The sequence below is a fragment of the Lissotriton helveticus genome, chromosome 10, assembly GCF_964261635.1.
Source record: "Lissotriton helveticus chromosome 10, aLisHel1.1, whole genome shotgun sequence".
Lineage (NCBI taxonomy): Eukaryota > Metazoa > Chordata > Amphibia > Caudata > Salamandridae > Lissotriton > Lissotriton helveticus.
The window spans coordinates 724,907,902-724,926,726 of NC_136071.1; the positions used below are offsets into that span (position 1 = coordinate 724,907,902).

Sequence of the window (18,825 nt, forward strand, 5' to 3'; positions counted from 1 at the left end):
TTTCTGCATCCTTTTCGTCTGATCCCTCGTCTTCTCAAAGTGATCATGATCACTGATTTCAGACTAGGAAACTCTGAGATGAACCTGCTAGCTTCAAATTGGTGATATCAGTGGTGGTATCCAAAACCTACTTGTGAAACCTACCAAAACCTACCAAAACCTAGGCCTACACATAAGAATTATGAACAGGACACATCTTCTTTACAGGGTGCCATTCAGAATAATCAATTCCAGCATTTCACCCCTGAACTGCGGGGGTCATGAGATCTTATAATATTGACACTTGAGGCTTCCTGGCTATTGTGAAGGAGACAAACATCCTTCCGCGAGGTCACTTTATGCCTTAAAGTATGGGACAACGCATTTTATGAACAGATTTACAAACAATACTGGATAGACAGTGATTCATTAACTGTGTCCTCAAATTCTATATGGCGGACATGTACAGCAGTTGTTGATTCTGACTTTCTGGTATATGATGTATATATACCAAATTTGTTTGTGATTCCATGTCACTCTCACTCAACCTTTCCCTCTATCCAACACTTAACATTTCCTTTTCTTCCCCCCTCCCTTGACACCGCACATTCTAATGTGATATTTGACTAAAGTTTGTTTGTAAATCTGTTCATAAAATGCGTTGTCCCAATGTGATTAAATAACACTGGTGACTGATTTTTCCATTCTCTTTTCTTTTTTTTAATAAGGTTTTTAAATTACATGACTTTACCAAAATTCTTTCTCCCCACACCCAAGTAATTAACACATTGGGACCACCACTATATACATCGCCTTATACCCAGGTCCCAGTGATTCCGGGTTTACCCTTTTCTGTAACTTTAATTTTCTGATAGGTAAGTGCATTTTGTTGCAGTAGCTTCTTACCTTGCGTCTCTTTCTTGTGACTCTTTTGGCACCTTTCTGGTGTTTAGGGATTTCCTGGAAGGATTTTCACCAAGTTTGGAAGCTGAAAACATTATTTTTCCACTAGTACTGTACGAGGATAACTGACAAAGTCACCCATCGAGCCTGTAATTGACTGACTTCCGAGTGATAAACTCTGAAGTCTGATGTTTATAATGCCCATTACATCTGAAAGGAGATAAAAGGAGAAACACTTATTTTTGGCTCCTTTTTCTTTTTTCAGTGGCAATAAAGTCGTTCTCAGAAGAAACTCAGATTTGTTACTTTGGTAGAATCTGTTGACCTTTATTTCCGTCTAATTGAGTTGGCCTTCTCTTTTCTTCTTTGTTTCCTTATGTCTTTGTTGGGAAAAGAATGCTCCATAAATTCGATGTTCAGAGATTTACTGCCCAAATTAATCAAGAATGAAATAATACAACATCTAGGCAGGTAGATGTAGTATTTGTACAAAATTGTTTAGTCCACGTTGTTTTGAAAAAAATGGTACCCATACTTTTGTTTAGAGAATGAAGAGTCAGATATTGTTACACGTTTATCAAATTAAAAGCCTTGTTTATCAAAATACTGTAAGAAATAAGGACATCATGCATGTGTCCGGATTTGTGCACGGGCCACATGGACTGGGCAAGTGAAGTAAGGTAGAATGTGAAGTGCTCTTTTGACCCCTGAAAAATTGCACAGCAGAGCAGGACATGCACTGAAATGAGAAGTGAGCATGCTGGCATCATCTGGTCAATAGAGAGGGGTGGGTCAAACAGCCATTAGAAGTATGTTGAGAAGAGCAGTCATAGCCTCATTAATAACCACAACAATAAAAATAACAAATACAAATGATTGAACACATTTCTGCAGCTAACCAGTGTAAAAATGTCATTTTCGGACAATAATGATTTACCCAAATTGTTTTTACTAGTAATAAATACATAGATCAAATAGTACTTATGCAGATGAACTATGCACTGAATTCGTTTCTTTTAATACCAATGGAAGAACCTTTTCTAGAAAGTTAGTGAAATGTTTGAAAGACTAGATGGGTGAACCATATACCCTTGTGCTAATATATTGCTAATCTTCCACTGTTAATTATCCCCATGACAGTGGGACATTGCCATGGCATGTAAATTCTTGTTGCAGGTAAGTAGATTTGTATTTTGCCTTTTTTTCAATTGGTCTATTTTATGAGCATCCGATACGAAAAATGAAAATGATAAATACTTTAGCTTCAAAGTTATCCACTTAAAACATCTGTTATTTGTGCCCACCCCAAAATTAGTTTGATTGAGCTATCTGGCATCTCATATCTGTCATATCGCGTTGTATTTTCTATAATAAATGTTTAACAAAAGAATCAGATCACATAATGTTCTCTCCTATTCGTGATTATTGCCCAAATCTTCATTGATCCCATTGGAGTTCTGCCAGTAGATTGGTTTGCTTAAATTGCAATTCAGTATTCGTTTAACTATTTCTACATTCATTAAGTGGAAAAAAATGGTGAAATTAAACATGAATTTCATTAATTGCCTGGTGAGGATGGAGAAATGTAATGTAAATTATTCTCTTTATTACATTGAAATTTCAGCACGAAAACAACGAGTTGATGACCGAGAAAAGAGACACAGCGAAAGAAAAGAAAAAGATGAAATCTCTAGAGAAGTAGGTTTTTTCGGAGTTTAAATTTAAATGTCTTTATATTGATCACACTTCGCTTGTTATAGTCTTATAAGAACTGGCGTTGTTGTAAAATATATCTAAGAGAATAGGGTAGACAAAAATTAATTCAAAGAATTATTTCATTTTGTTTATTCAGCAAAGGACTTGTTCATTTCCGGGTTGTCATAATTTAGTTCATGCCTTTCAGCAGACAGAACAAGCATTGGTAAAGTTACTAGTTCTGAGCTTGTCAAGAGTGCAATTTTTAGCATTTAAGCACACGTCCAGCCGTCTTTCTTAAAGACTCTTATGACGTTCTTTCTGCAGTGGTTGAGTTTACACATGCTTTACAATTAAAGGGGAGCCCAGTGGGGAATGTGGCAGCCAAACTCATTCCCTCTTGTGCCCACTGATACTCAGTTGCTTTATTCCGCTCAGTGAAGTAGCTGCTTTGCAATATTTCATACAGCTTTCACCACATAATTCACAAAGTTACCTCTCTTCATACTTTTGACTTGTTTTTTTATTTTTTTCTGGTGCCGCATGTTTGTTTGTGCAGTTGTTGGGTAATCTACTCTCTGTACACCCAGTCTCTTTTACTTGTTTTATATTTAATTAAAAACAAAAAATAAAGTAGATTTTAATTGAAGTCTCTTTTTAGTTTCTCCATTATTGTTAGCAACTCATTTTAATTGTGTTCTGCTCTTGGCCATAACTCAAATAATCCTAGACACTAGTTATTGTCCTCCGAAGAATAAACGTGCTTTATCTGCCTTTTTGTTTCTTTTTGTAACAGTGTTTGCCAATAGTTTAATTTCTGGCGCCCTTGCCTTATACAGCCATATCACCTCTCCCTACCGCTCGCCATGTCTCCTTTCCCACTCCCCACTATACAACTTATGTTCAGTCATCTTTCCAGCCTTCTCTGCAGCTTTTCCCACACTGCCCTTTCCCTCCCTCATTTTGCGGAACTTCCCATGACTTCTAAACAGCTATAATGCTCATAGCCACCCTTTCTCACTACATCACTCCTTCCCACAAGTACAGCTTTGATTCCCATCATTGTTTCCTTTTGCAGGTATCCAGTCTTTCTTCTCCTACTCAATTCCTCTGTAGTTCTGCTTCTCTTTGAGTACATAAAATTAAGGCCTTGTCCCTACAACCTTTCAACAGAAAGCAACATATATCTGAAATCTATTATCCTTGTAAAGTCATGGTATTTTTAATAGACTCTTTCCCTTGTGCTAACTTTGTGGTTATGAGAGGCGTGATGAGTGTAAATAGAAAGTTGAGAAATGTAACATTTTAATTGAGACACATTGAGAAATGCTAATGTTTGGTCCTACAGAATAGTGGAAATAAAGACAAGTACAGAAGATCTTTGGAGCATAAGGATGAAACACGAGAAATAAGGCGCAGAAGTATGACAGAGCAAGATTTGATATTAGCAAGTAAAGAACGGGAAAAGAGGCACAGAGAAAGGAAAGATCATGAAAATGCAGATAAAGACAGAAAGCAAAGACACAGAAATGAGGAGAAGGAGCGTCATGGTGAGAAAAAATCAATGGTTTTCAAAGATGCAACCCTGAACCTAGCTGACAATTTGAAAGAAAAAAACAAGGAAAGAAAACATGGAGATAAAACCTCACTCGATGTAGGCAGAGAAAGAAGACAAAGGGAAGACCGAGATAAGATTTCTAAAGAAGAATATAGACGGAGTAAAGACCAAGCTGGGGTATGTACTTTGGAAAATAATGGTCAGTTATGTTTTACCACCATTCAGCTGAAATTGTAGACTGAATTGTTTACATTTGGTGGATTATTTAAATAAAACATTGTATTTTCTGAATTCCTAAGAAAAGTATCCTTTAGGACAGGTTGAATTTGTTTTCAATTTTCTAATACTACTCTGCACCACATTCCACTGCTGTCGATGGTACCTCTGTGCAAAAGGAAATAATGTTTCACTTGTGCTTGTTGAAACTCAGATTCCAGTGTGCTTCTAATTTTTTAACTTTGTCAATTCTTTTGTGTTTGGAAGAACAGGTTAGTTGAAGAAAAGACTAGGGGATATCACCTTAAAAACACTCTAATCTTTCCTCCACCCACAGGCTCTAACCGTACCATCCTTTGTACAGCCTTTTGAGGTCCCATCCAACAGAAGGGATAATAATCACTTTGCCATTTGCTATGAACTCTTGTTGGGAGCTATCATTTGGCTGTGTTAGGTGTGCCTATAAATCTGTGGTGCCTCTATTTCAATTCCCCCAAACTCCTTGTATATGGTCTCACCCAGGGAGGCATAGCCTGAGTAGCATCGACCGTGCCCACCACATTATTTGCATTCTTTTTTTATAGGTGAGTAGTAGGCAGCGCACATCCAGTACTCATGTGGGAACTTGATTGTGACTATGAGTAGCTGGTATTGCATTACTCTTGCATAAATGGGGCTTGGTGCAAACCGGTATAGTATGCCTTCCAGTTTGATTTGCGATTCGAAAAGGGTCATATGCATCAGTGCTTTTGGGTGCAATCGTGGCACACTGATCCTCTTGTAGGCAGTTTGATTTTTGCCTTCCTGTGATTGTCGGGATTCCTTCTGTTAATTACGTATTTGTCTTCAAAGAGTGAGTTTTCTTGAAGTCTACACCTACAGCCATTCACCTACAAGAAAATGCAATATTCATGAAAACGAACTCGCTGAAAATCCTCTAGGTTTTCACTATTGTTCATTTATTAAGATCATCATGTGAAAGCTTTTGTATTGTTGTCTCTCCTCTGTAAACCTATGTTAAAAGACAATACAAATACATTAAGGATAGGCATCCACACAGGGCACCAGTGTGTAATGCTGATTCCCTTTTACAAAGCTATATGAGGGAATAGTGATCTGAAAGGTATGTCTGAACCCCGAACAAGCTATAAGGGGAAAAGTATGTGTAACTGAAATTGTACTCACAGTCAAATAATGACACAGAAAATAAAATGTAATACAGTAAAAACATTCTGTCGACATGACTGAATGAAGGTGGAGATGGCAACTGTGTAAGTAACTGCGGCCGTTGGGAATGTGCATCAACATGTAACTGCGGCACCTTGCCCTCTAAGCAGAGCTCATGGACCGTTTGGTGTCTTGCTGCTGCCAGGGCTGTGGGCAGAGGTTTGCGGGGATGTACGGTTCTTGAAATCGCTTTTGGAGCCTACTATATGCGTGTGGCTGGAAAGAGGTCACAGAGAAATTTGCCACTTATTGATGCAAGGATGGGCCCTAAGCCAGCATGAGCACCGAAGACCCAGGCGGCCAACTCCACTAGTGGTGTGGTAGGGCGAGGCAAGCCCCTCCCCAAGTGGGGTGCTAATGGGGAGGTAGCTCTGGAGGAGGCCGGCCTTGAGGATATGGATTCTGCCAGGACAGCCGCAGATTTTTTCAGGAAAGTGGACTGAGGTCTGGGACCAGATCTAAACAGCGGAGACTCTACTTAGCCCCCCAGTAAACTGAGGTACTGCCAGATTTGCTGCAACAGGTGTCGGTTGGCATACATCAAAACATGGTCAGCACAAAGGAAGAACTAAGCGGCATAGAGACTGCAGCCTTGACAAATGTGAGTACTGCAGCACAATTCTGCACCACGCTTTCCCAAACTGGTATCAAGGCCATAAATGTAGGCATGGGGGCTCAAGATAGTCCTATTCTGTTGCTGCCAGCTACTGTGACAACAAACAAGGGGTCGAATCCCTGAGAACTCACTTTCAGACCAGTCTGGACTGGGGGTGACTCAGAATTCAGACGGGGATCTGAGAGGAGGCTCGAGAGGCAGCGTTGAAAATTGCTGTAGTGATCAGAGCGAAGGATGGGATGGCTCGGGAATAAAAGGCTCCTGGCAGACCATCAAAACACAATTTCATTAAATGAGGAATTGGAATTGGAAGTGAAAGCTGGATTAAAATGGGACTACTCAGCATTGCCAAGGATGGAAGGACACACTTCCAGCATGCACTGAGGGGGATGGGGGGGTCACTCTTGCCAACTCAACCTGATCTTGCAATCCTAAAGGCTATATACCAGGGGATTATTTCCCATCGTGAGGAAACGAGAGCAGACAGCTAATCAACTTCAGATCATGGGTAAGGGGTCGGAGTAGATTTTTATTACCAAAGGAACAAGACAGGGATGTCTGTGCTCACCCCAATAATATGCCTCATATATAGACCCCCTTTATTGCACGATTGGAGAATAACAGCAGGATCTAGTCTGTTTCGATAAGTCAGAGGGATTATAAAGTATTGGCTAATGCAGATGATATAGCAGTAGTCACACCCGATCCCTGCAATGCTCTGACAGCGATTGAAAATGAGGCTAGCGTGTTTGAAGCCATAGCAGGATACCACCTTAACGAGCCAGGTAGTCTGCATCAAAGGAATTAATTCTGGGGCTCAGCATTGGGTGAAGGATGCAATTCATTTGGGAGTGAGTATAAAACCTACCCTTGAAAAATCTAGCGCCTCTGATCATGAAAATCAAACAGGATCTAGTCCGAATTAACAATCTGCACTTATCCCTGGTGGGGAGATGTAATGTGTTAAAATGCTTCTCCTCCAGAAAGTGTTAAATATTTTTAGAACCATTCCACTGGAGGTCAATTAGAACTGGCTAACCATGCTAGAAAGCTTGTGTTTTAGTTTTTTATGGTAGTTTAAAAAAACCAAGTCCCTAGTTTTGTGTTGTACTATTGGTCTTGCATGCTGCAGCATTTAGGTATCCTGATCAAGGGCAGTACACACAGTATCAACCGTGCTGAGACACCAACTATATATCGGCTCACATTCGGTTCTGATGCCAAGAGTTTCTTCTTGAGAAACCTGGAAAGGAGCTACTATAAAAAGATCAGGTTTAAGACAGTGGATGGGGCATTCAATGTCTGGCAGCTGGTAAAAACGAGGAACAATATAAATAAATGTAACTGCTACACATACTTGTGGGGCTCTCCTGCTTTGCTGGGCATATTTCATGATGGCATGGGTAAAAAGTTTGGCATAAGCCGTATTTCAAGAATAGGGGACCTTTATGATGGTGACCAATTATGCTTCTTTGGTGAGATAGAGGACCAGTTTGGTTTGACAAGGGAGACGTTTTTCAAATATCTGAAGATCTGAGATTTTATTATCAAACTGAATAAGAACTAAATCTATGTTATAAAGTAGCCAGTCATAGAAGCTGTAGAGCATGGATTCATAATCTTGCAAATCTATGATTTACTAATACAGGGTCTCCCGGGTGATTTAGAACCCCAGAATGCTAGATGGGAATCGAGATTGGGGTGTAAGGGCCACTACTCAAGTGCTCCCTGTAGATCTCTAGAGACACTCTTTTGACTGCTGGATTGAAAAGCCAGCACTTCAAAACAGCTTTTGACATTTGTTATACGCCCGATAAACTGTTTTAATGAGGCAAAAATACCAGACTCGAAATGTCATAGGTGTGGAGCTGAGCTAGCGGGAATTGTTCATGTGTTCAGTGCATGTACTGGTTTATCTAGCTATCTCCAAGAGGACCCATTGGCATGATCCTTAAAAAGCAGATCACGGTTACCCCTTCCGTAATATTGCTATGTCTTAGTGAAGACCACGTGCTCTCCAAAGGCAAAACTTATCTGATCTTTGTGGCTATGTCAGGGGCCTGCATGTGCATAGCCTCAGTCCTGATCCTCCCTCATTTGTAAAATGGAGGTCACGCTTTTTAGCTATGTACGATATGAAAAAGGGTCTATATGAGTATAAAGGCCAGAGGGCATGGAGACGGGGCGATTTAATCTGGTCAATTAGGGACTGTATAATTTTTTTTCTTGGAGCTTGTAATAAAAGGCTGGTAATGGTGGGGTACCTTAGGGTAGTTGAGGGATCTGATCCACTATGTATAAGTTCAGACGATGCATGAATGTACTTTAATATTTGGGATGTCCTTGTTGGACCCTGTCTTTGAATTGTACAGAATTTTTTAGGTAATGTGAGAAGCTATATGTATTGTTTTTTTATACCTCACTGGGTAGTATACTATACTATTCTGTCATTATGCACTGTATTGCTTGTATTATTCTGCTGCTAAGGTCATTTGACTCTAAAGGCACTGCTGTTTCTACCAATCTGCAGAATCTGATCATGTATCGTCTCCCATATCATAAAAATCAATACTACATGGGATTTAAATGTAGTCCATCTCTCCTTAAAGGGCTAAGTCAAAACCACTGCTTACCAGCGCCCAGGATTTTTACTCTCAAAGCATTCACATCTCAAATACATCCCGTGTATTAGGGGTGAAGCTATCAGTGTAGCAGGTGCAGCGTTACCCGCGTCTAAGAGTTTGAAGCGCAATGTACCCAAATAAGGGTTATTATTACTGCCTAACCTGATGTAGGCTTGCCCATTTTAGTACCTTAGTTTAGGACCCATGACATTCCTGCTGCAGCACTTGGTAATGTACAGAGAAGAGTCAAGTTCTATCCTTGGAGTTTAAAATGATATAATGGTTGCATTTCACATGCCTTCTCTGAGCATTCATTATGCTATGTTATCAAAACTTGTTAATTGCGTGGCTGCCCCAAGGGGGCTTCCCATCACTGCAGTGGCCCAGTGCCAGCATGAATGGTAATTTAAATCAACATCTCTTTTAGTTCCCGAATTTAAATAACAGTGTTTGATTGGTTCCAAGATGCTGAGATGAAAAAGCTGGCTGTCTCATAGGGGAAACTTACTTTAGGGCGAAGCTGGATTCACGCTGTGCCTTCACAGCGCTGGCAACAAAACAAATGCGTCTTTAGCAAAGAGTTGCTCTGAATGTATTGGGAGAAAAATAGAAGAAAAAACATGACAACAACGCAAGTGTAATAAGATTGATTATAAAAGTTACCTCCTGTCATCGCGGCAAAGATTGAGGATTAGTAGGAAACATCTTGTCCTCATAATAAGGACATGATGATGAGAAGAATAGTTTGTGAATAAGCTTGATTTGCATTTATTTTTATGTTGCAACAATACTTTTTTTATATTCCTATTAACAGTGTTTTTATCGGAATAAAATTGATGAGAACCGAATGGATACCATTACAAATAATTAGTTATAAAAAAGTTTTTTTGTAAGTAATGGATTAGTCATTCTCTATGCCATATTCACTTGAATACACTGCACAGTGGAAAGGAATAAAAGCACTTATTGTGAAGCTGTAATCACCACTATCAGAAGGGAACGATTGGGTTAGGATGTGCATGTAATTAGATTGATACACCAAAAGTTGTAAGGCATTCAGGTTGAACATGTAAAACTGGACAAATTCGGATTGAGGTTCCAGGCAGGTGTTCAAGACGCATGCCTTTGCTATATTTTATATAAAAGAAAAAAAGTTAAAAATAAATTTAAAAACGCAAAACGTTAGTAAAAAGAAGAAACGCAACAATGTTGTTAACATGATTATAGTACTGATTATGTGTATATGTAATTGTTTTAGGCCAGGATGAACTAAAAAACGCCGGGATCACACATCATACCTCTTCTGGATCGATAGACACTCCTCTCGCTGTTAGCACGCTAACTCCTTTATATGAAACCTCGCAGCCCCAACCTTCGTGTTCGACCACAATATCTGTATTGTTTACATGTCTATAATGCTCATAATTGTGCAAGTTGCGGATTCTGTTTATTCCATTAATGCTCATAATTGTAGATGCTGTTAAGCGCTCAGATACCCTCGGGTTCAGCTAGCGCTATACAAAACTTCTAAATAAATAAATATAAGGGTTGAAATGTGTTGACTGGGTCTGCTAAAAAATGATTGAAAACTTGTTAGTAATAAAGAACATATAAAAAAAATTCCAAAGCATGGAGAATAATTCCCAACAGAAGGAAACATTTTGAGTATGAACTTTGGATCTAAGGTGATTACAGCTATATACAAACAATTCATTAATATATAAATGAGCTAACAGATGGTTTGTTGCCCTCCTACTAAAAAGAGTTTTTGATTTATTGTTGAGTTTTGCGGGCAGTCAAAACTCTAGTAGTCTGCACAAAATACTTGGGAATTTTGGGATATTGACTGGTGCAGTTTGAAGGATCATTACTGCCAATCTTTGGAATTTCTAGTTATAATAGATCATGCTACTCACTACCACAAAGCCATCCCCCTCATGCAAACAACTGTTGGCCAAAGAGCTACTGCTGACATACAAGTGTTTTCCTGAATTGGGTTTCTGAAAGAGATACTTACTGACCAGGGTAGTTACTTCATATCTAAATTGATGAGGGAAGCCTGCAGTGAATTTGGCATTAAGCACCTCAGAGTATTGGCGCATCATCCACAAACTGATATTCTTGTTAAACAATACAATGCTACTTTAAAGCTAACTTTGAAAAAAAGTTGTGAGCTCGAAGAGCGAGACTGGGATAACATTCTTCCCTTGGCTCTTTACTATTAGGCGTCAGCAACAGTCTAGTCTCGGGTTTTCATCATTCGAACTACGGTTTGCCTGAAAACCCCAGACACTTCAAGAATTAACTAAGATTGCCTGGTAGAATAAGCTAGAAAAGACAAGACCTTAATAGAGTTTGCTGCTCAGTTAAGACATTTAAGAACTAGCTGTAGTTAATTTGGTGAAGGCATAAAGTATTTAGCAACAATACCTTGATTGCAACACCGAATTCCAGAGAAATTATGGTAGGGGATTGGGGGTTACTTGTCATACCCTCCAGTGGTCAAAAAATGTCAGCACATTGGCAGGGACCATAAAGATTGTGCAAGAAAGTTAATAAAGTAACCTATCAGTTAGAGATCCGAGGTAAAATAAATTCAAATACATTCTTTCACCTAAATGCTATAATTTACGTTCCGTCTGATGGCCTAACTAGACAGCAAATGTAACCTTACTGAGGGTGAAAAATTGGCTTTAGAGAACACCTTTCAGCTTTTTTATTGAAAAATCTCCAAAACCTTTAGTAAGACTCAAATAATGCGGCATTTTATCCACATAGAGCCAGGTTGAGTTATCAAACAAGATCTAAGTCTATAAGACAAGGAATTGAGGAAGAAGTTGGGAAAATGGTAAAACTAAAAGTTATCAAACTCTTCAGTAGCAATTGGAGTTTACCTATTATCTGAGTACCAAAGCCGGATGGAATATTCAAAATGTGTATCGATTACAGAAGCATGTATCAAATTGTGGCGCAGAGGAAAAGAAGTCAAGGAGACCGGGACTGAGTTGAAAAGACCAGGGTTTTTTTTGTTGTTGTTTTTTGTATGTTCCCTCCGGACACAGACCATAGGTAGCAATAGAAGCTTGCAAAGTCTCTAGACACAATCTTTACTCTCTTGCCTCAGAGAGTAAGGTGAACTTGAGAGGTTCTTATGAGTTTTCTTCCACCAACAAGAAGAAGGTCGTCCGGTAGTGCCCAACAGTCCGTGGCTCAAAAAAAATTTTAAAAAAAGAGGAAAGAAAAAATACAAAAGAATTAGTAAGGGAACATTGTTTCTGACACGTAAGAAAACCAGAATGGGGAAGTGGAGGAGTAAACACCCGACCGCCACCAGTGACGCGCTATGCTTTCCAGTATTTACACTCACATGGACCACGGCCCTGGTTATAGCGGCTTTCCGGGTGTCCCGCCTTTTCTCCCGCCTTCCCTTTTACCAACACAGCTCCCAGCTGGCCCCGTACCTTTGTTAGCCACGACCCTCTGGGGCCGTGGCGGGCTTCGGCGTGTTGACGGATCGGGTCCGGCTCCCCCTTTCCTTGGTCCTCGTTGAGTGGTCCTTCCGTCTGCTGGGCTGCTACTTCTGGTGCCGTGCTCGTCTCAGCAAGGCGTCGCAGTCCTCCTAACCCGGGTGCCACAAGGAAGGTCTGTACTTCGTGTTCCGGCTTCTCCAAAGTAGGTAGATGCGTCCGCACCGAATACACCAGTCCCTTCACCTCTTCCTCTTTGAAGGAGGACCCGTCAGCTGACCAGGTCACGTGAGCGACCGGGAGGGCTAGGGAAAGCGAGGTCTTAAAGGGATAGCGCGCCTCTGGCGTAGGAGTCTGAAAATAGAGGAGGGGACAGGTAAGGCGACATCTGATCAGTGAAAGGGGCGAGAGAGGACGGGTCAGCAGGCAGAGCTTCGCCACACAAATCTCAAACTTTGTGATGTTTTTCCCATGCAAATAATTGCCAAACTTATTGAGGAATTAGGGGAAGCTAAGTACACCACTACCCTTAATTTGGCAAAGGGCTATGGGCAAATTCAATGAGTCTGATAAAGACAAAGCAGCTTTCTCCACTCCAAAAGGATTGTATCAGATCACTTTCTTACCCTTTGGATTGCATGGAGCCTCCACCACATTTCAATGATTATTAAATCAGTTGCTTAACAAACATCAATTCTATATCTTTGCACACCATATTGATATTTTCAGAAAGACCTGGCTGGAACATCGAAAACACATCAAAGCAATTCTTACGGAATTGAAAGATGTAGGGCCCAACACTATCCCAGATAAGAGTAGAATGAAAAATGTCCTAGCTTTCGTAACAGAAAGTTTCAATTCTATTAAGGACTCAGAGGCGAGGATTAGGCGTATTCTTTCTTACTTTATTTTACAGCAGCCATTATGGAGCTTAAACTTTGACAGAAAAAACTTAATTTCCCAAGAACCACAGGGAAAAATGAACTGCAACAGTCAAACAGAGTCCACCAATCAAGAGCCAACAGTCCAATTAACCAATCTTGTCCCTTGTTGGAATCCCTCTTTATTCCTCCGACCATGCCGACAGTAGAAGATCTTTACTCTGGTTTTGCGGACTCCGATCCTGAAAAAGAGAGACTTGTGATTGCTGGGAAAGATTTTAGGAAAAACCTGCAAGCCATCAGATCAGCATTTTCCATCATTACAGAGAAAAACCAACTTGAAAATCAGTTACTTACATTCAGACATCGATCCGATAACCCGAGTGGGTCATTCTTGATCTCAGGACGGGCGAATCCTCACCTCCGAGTCCTTAATAAAATTGAAACTTTCCGTTACGAAAGCGAGGACATTTTTCATTCTATGTCCGGACCGGAGGCGAGGACTAGGCAAGTTCAAAGCTTGTCCACTACTACGGCTGCAATGGAGGAGACTGGCTTAAAATAAAACATTTTAAAGGTTGAATCTGATGACCAGTCTGCCACATTTAAAATGTCTTCCAAGCGAACGCATTTGAAGCCATCGCACCCCTTGTTGAGTGTGCACCAAAGACTTTGGTGTCGATGCCAGCCTCGGACATCAACCATCGAACCCATCTGGCAATGGTCGGGGATGACACTGCTCTGAAAGGTTTTCTTAAAGCAATCAGCAACTGAAGTTCCCCGTGGGGGTCGTAATTCTTCCGTCACGGATTCATATGCCTTAATACATCGCTCCACACACAATTTAGGCACCTTCGGAAAGGCTGGGTAGGAACTCACCCGCGATTGACACTTAGTCCTGTGTGAAACATGGAAGGTGACCTCATCAGGGGTAAAGGAGCGACCTGTGATATCTAAAACCCGGACATCAAAAATTGCCTACACGATATCCAGCAGAGCAACATCTCCAGTTTCAGAGACAGGTGTGTACATGGAGGAAACTTGTTGCTCGGCCAATCCGATTTCGAACTTTGTTCACGTCTAAGAGGACTGAATACCTCGGCTCCTGTGAAAGAGATAGCCGAATCCCCCGCAGGAGTTTCTCGACCAGCGGATGCTCACCTACCGGGAGGTTCGCCACATTGGCATGACCTGCAGAAATATCTGAGCGAAAGGTGTTGATTGACCAATAAGCCATACCCTCAGAAGCCAAATAGGCCAAAATATTCAAGATATGGACAACATCTGCCCTCCACTGGATCCAAGTTTCATTGCAAACACCAACCCGTCCAGCGAGCCCAGGCTGAACGATATCGCTTGATTGTTCTGGCCGACCATGCTCGTGAGAGGAGGTCTGCAGCATTTATCGAAAGGCCAGGGACCTGCCATTGAGTCCGGTAATCCTCCACGTCATGAGAGGGAGGGAACCGTATACTGCAAGCGGGTGAGGATTGCCTGCTGGATCGCTCAGGAGATGAAGCAACTGAGGTAGACGGATTGGAGAAGCCCAGGAAAGTTCAATCAGAACTGGAAACCACACTTGCGACCTCCACACTAGGGTGACCGCCACCAAATCTGCCTTCTTCCTGCGAACCGGAGTCGTCAACCTCATGATTATGGCGAAGGGGGGAAAGGCATACTCCAGCTCTGACACCCACTCCTGGAGAAAGGCATCCGTCGCCCCCGGATCTGGTCTCCAACTGAAGTACCTGGGCAGTTGATGGTCTAGTTGAGATGCAAAGAAGTTGATCGAGAAGGGACCCCATAGCGCCAACAGGGCCTGAAAACCCGGAGGCAATAGTTTCCACAGACTGGGGTCCCGCAGATAACGGGAGTGCCAATCCGCCACCTGATTGTCCAACCCCGAGAGATGTTCCGCGGCACTGACTCCTGTTGTTCGAGACAGTTCTCCCAGAAGTTCTTGGCCAGATCCGCCAAAGCTTTTGAGCACGTGCCTGCCACATGGTTGATGTAGCGGACCGCTGATACGTTGTCCATCTTGAGCAGGACACAGGCCTGCGCCCGATCTTTGGTCCAAAATCGGTCCGCAAAAGAGCTTGCCATTAGTTCCAGGCACTTTATATGCAGAGATTGTTCTGCGGCGTACCATCTGCCTCCGGTGGTAAATTCTCCACAGCATGCTCCCCAACCGGAGCCCCTGGCATCGGACTCTATCACTATATCCGGTTGGGAACCGAAAATGGCACGGCCATTCCATGCCTCCATTCGGGCCAGCCACCAATTGAGTTCCTCCTTGGCTTCCTCTGACAATGGCACCTGCAGGGCATACGAGAGACCTCTCTATAAGTGAGACGCTTTGAGCCTCTGAGGGCCCGAAAATGTAGGAGGCCCGGGAATATAGCCTGAATCGAGGCAGACAAGAGGCCGACCACTCTGGCAATACTGCACAGGGAAGTTTAAGGCCTCCTTAGCAATTGTCGTACCTCGTATCGAATCTTCGTTATCTTCCTGGAAGGAAGACTCAGCGTGGCCTTTACAGAGTCTATGACAAATCCCAGAAATGTGATTGGGGAGGAAGGCGAGAGGCTGGATTTGGCCTGGTTATTCACGAATCCCAGGGATTGGAGAAGTAATACCGCGGATCGCACCTGCCGGCAGAGAGCCTGTGGGCACTGATTCATGAACAGCATATTGTCTACGTAAACCTATTACCTGTGCCCTGAGGTGTTCTACCACTGGATGCAGGACCTTGATGAAGCACCAAGGTGCAAAAGAGAGACCAAAGGGCAGAGAAGTAAACTCCCCCCATTGAAACTGAAGGAAGTGACGATGAGGGTGAAAGACCGAAATCGTCAGGTACGCGGCCTTAAGATCCAACCTGACCATCCAATCGTTGGGGCGAAGTATGTCTTGTAATAGATGGATTCCCTCCATCTTGAAGTGGCGATAAACCAGCCATTCGCTGAATACCCGAAAATTTATTATGGGTTGATGGCCCCCATCCTGCTTCTGAACCAGAAAGAGGTTGCTCAAAAAACCTGCTGAATGTGGGAAGGACCTGCAAATTACTCATTTTTTCAGCAACTTCTCTCCCTCCCATTGAATAAGGCAGGCTTCCTGGCCTGAGAACCGAAGCTGCCTGGGAGGCGCCAGTTGAACGGGCAATCCATAAAACTCTATTTGGAAACTCTGTACTGTCTGTAGGACCCATGCATCGTTGGTAAGGGCCCGCCAATTGTCGAGAAAGTGAGCCATTCGACCCCCCAAGCAAACACATGAGAGAATTAAAGAACTCACCGTGGGATGTGTTGTTGCCACCTCTACCCGGGCCGTTACGTTGTCCCCTCTGGCGGCCTCGCCCCCTGGTCAGGTAGAAACCTCTGAAGCACAAAGAGTCCTGCCATTGTCCTCTCTTTGATTGCTGTCCTCTACTTGAGAGGAACGGCCAGCCGAGCACCTACCGCAGCCGGCCCGGAGGAAAAAGGTGCATTGAAAATGCGCTTAACCATAGATTGGGCCTTATCCAAGGAATTAAAGGTGGAAACAAACATACTTAGTTCCTTAACAAAAGGATCTCCGAAAGCCGCCCCTGTGCGACTTGGCCTGTATCCGTAGTGGCTAATTTGCCCAATTTAGGGTCCAACTTGAAATGGAAGAATGTAGAAATGGCGCAATTGGCATTGCCCAGAAATATGATTGCTCTCCGGGCCCAACTGGAGAGGATTTCTGGTTGAATGAGGGCTCCAGAGGCCTTGGCATCCTCTGCCTTGTCGAATATCTTGACTAAAGGACCTGTGATAGTAAGGAGCTTGTCTTGGCAAGCCTGCAAAGACCGGTCCATGCTCTTCTTGGGGTCCTTGATATATTTAGTCAAGAAGGTCGCCATCCGGTCATCGATATCTGGCGTGACGGTCACCTCGCCCTCTAAAGAGGGTTCAGGACACTCCGCTCTCAGCCTGGACCAGACTTCCTGGTCCAATGGCTTGCGCGGCCTACTGGCCACGTACTTCGCCACCTTGTCGCAAGGCTCCCACTCTGAGGAGCGGGGGTGCAAAAGCTCCTCTGGGTCCAGTAGGTCCGACTGGCCCTCGCAGGGGTCTCTGAAGGGCGAGCGGGAGAAGGGCGCCATGAGCGCTGATGGTCAGACTCTCCGTCCGATCCTGGCGGGGGATCGTCAAAAGGTTGGGGAGAGGCTCCCTGGTCCAAACCATCCGATGCAGGAGGTTCTGCCTGCATGTCCGCTTGCTGGAGGGGAGGGTTCTAGTGTCTAGGAACGCTTGTTTGAGCTTGTCAAAGGCATCCAAATCTACCCCTTCTGGGTGGGCACGCTTGCTGGGGTACTCGGGGGAGATTAGCAGTGGCCCGCTCCTGAAGTTTGGGGGCTGAAGGCCCAGGAAGGTCTTCCCTCTGAGGGAGGGGTGGAAGGCGTTTATGAGCCGCTTCTCAAGGGGGGGCCACTGCTTCAGAATTTGCCTAATCCTCACCTCCTGGCGCAGAATTGCTAAGCATCAAGTTAAATCCTTGGGCGATCGCTTATGGAATGGACAGATCAGACCATTAAGGGAAAACGTTGCAGTCTTACACGCCAAGCCATTACAAAAAAGAAGCTTTGGCAAAACCAGTAGATCTTGCCTTTGCCTATGGTGTATGACCATAGAAGCTCAAAGCGATTCTGTATAAATGTTCTGCAACATTTTCATTCTGTTTGTTTTATATTGTTTTAATCTCCTGTGAAACATACTGGTTTAAGTACGATAGAAATGCTTCTGTGCCGCATATTGTTTATCCGTGGTGAAAACTAAAGTAAGGACAAAGGAGGAAGAAAGTTATTTTTTTAAGTAGCTGAATCTGAGCAGTGGAAGTATAGTAATAGAGCCATGTGTATGGAGTTGGGTGTGTTGGTGCTTAGGGTGTTTTGTAGGGTGGGGTGTATGGTGGTGATAGTAGGGTGGTGGTAGTAGGAGGGTAGTTGGTAGGGTGGTGGTATGGTGTTAGTGATAGTAGAATGTGGCAGAGTAGCGGAAGTGTGGTTGGGTAGAGTGGTGGTGGTAAGTTAAGGTGTTCATGGTGGGGTAGTGGTGGTGGGAGTTGGGTTCGTAATTGGGTAGTGGTGGTGGGAGTTAGCGGTCGTGTTGGTGGTAGAGAGATGGACAGGGTGGAAAGGATAGGGTGAAGTTGTTAGGGTGTTAGTTTGAGTGGTAGGGTAGGGTGTGGTGCTGGTAGTGAAGGGTAGTGTATGGTGGTTATGGTGGTAGTGTTTAGCGTGGTGAGCAGGGAGATGGTGGTTAGGGTGGGGAGAAGGGTGTTTAGGCCAGTGGGTGGTCGTGTGGGGGTTAGGGTGGTGTTCGGGGGTTCTCGTAGTGTCGTGGGATAATGGTGGTTAGCGTGGTGGTAGTGGGTAGGGTGTAGGGGATCTGGTGGTTAGGGTAGGGTGGTGGCTAAGGTGATAGGATAGAGTAGTAATTAGGGTGGTAGGGTTGTGTGCTGGGTAGGGTAGTGGTGCGTGTGGTGGTGGCAGGATGACTAGTGTGGTTGTGTTGGTAGAGTGATAGTTCGGGCAATCGTTACAGTGTTTGAGAGTAGGCAGATGGTGGGCACTGTGGTGTCTAGGGTAGTGGTGTTGGGGTACGGTGGGAGTGGGTAGAGTGCTGGTGGGTAG

At 43.3% G+C, this 18,825-nt stretch overlaps 1 protein-coding gene across 2 annotated transcripts in view; it reads left to right on the forward strand.

Annotated features, from left to right (window-relative positions):
• DYNC2I1 (dynein 2 intermediate chain 1) overlaps nucleotides 1-18,825 on the forward strand; it is a 519,500-nt gene that overhangs the window by 68,632 nt on the left and 432,043 nt on the right. The window contains exons 4-5 of one of the 2 annotated variants that reach the window (XM_078663277.1): nucleotides 2,507-2,580; nucleotides 3,926-4,312. In XM_078663277.1, the coding sequence (XP_078519403.1) occupies nucleotides 2,507-2,580; nucleotides 3,926-4,312 (461 nt within the window). The remainder of the gene's footprint in view (nucleotides 1-2,506; nucleotides 2,581-3,925; nucleotides 4,313-18,825) is intronic. The other variant, XM_078663278.1, reaches the window with a different exon arrangement.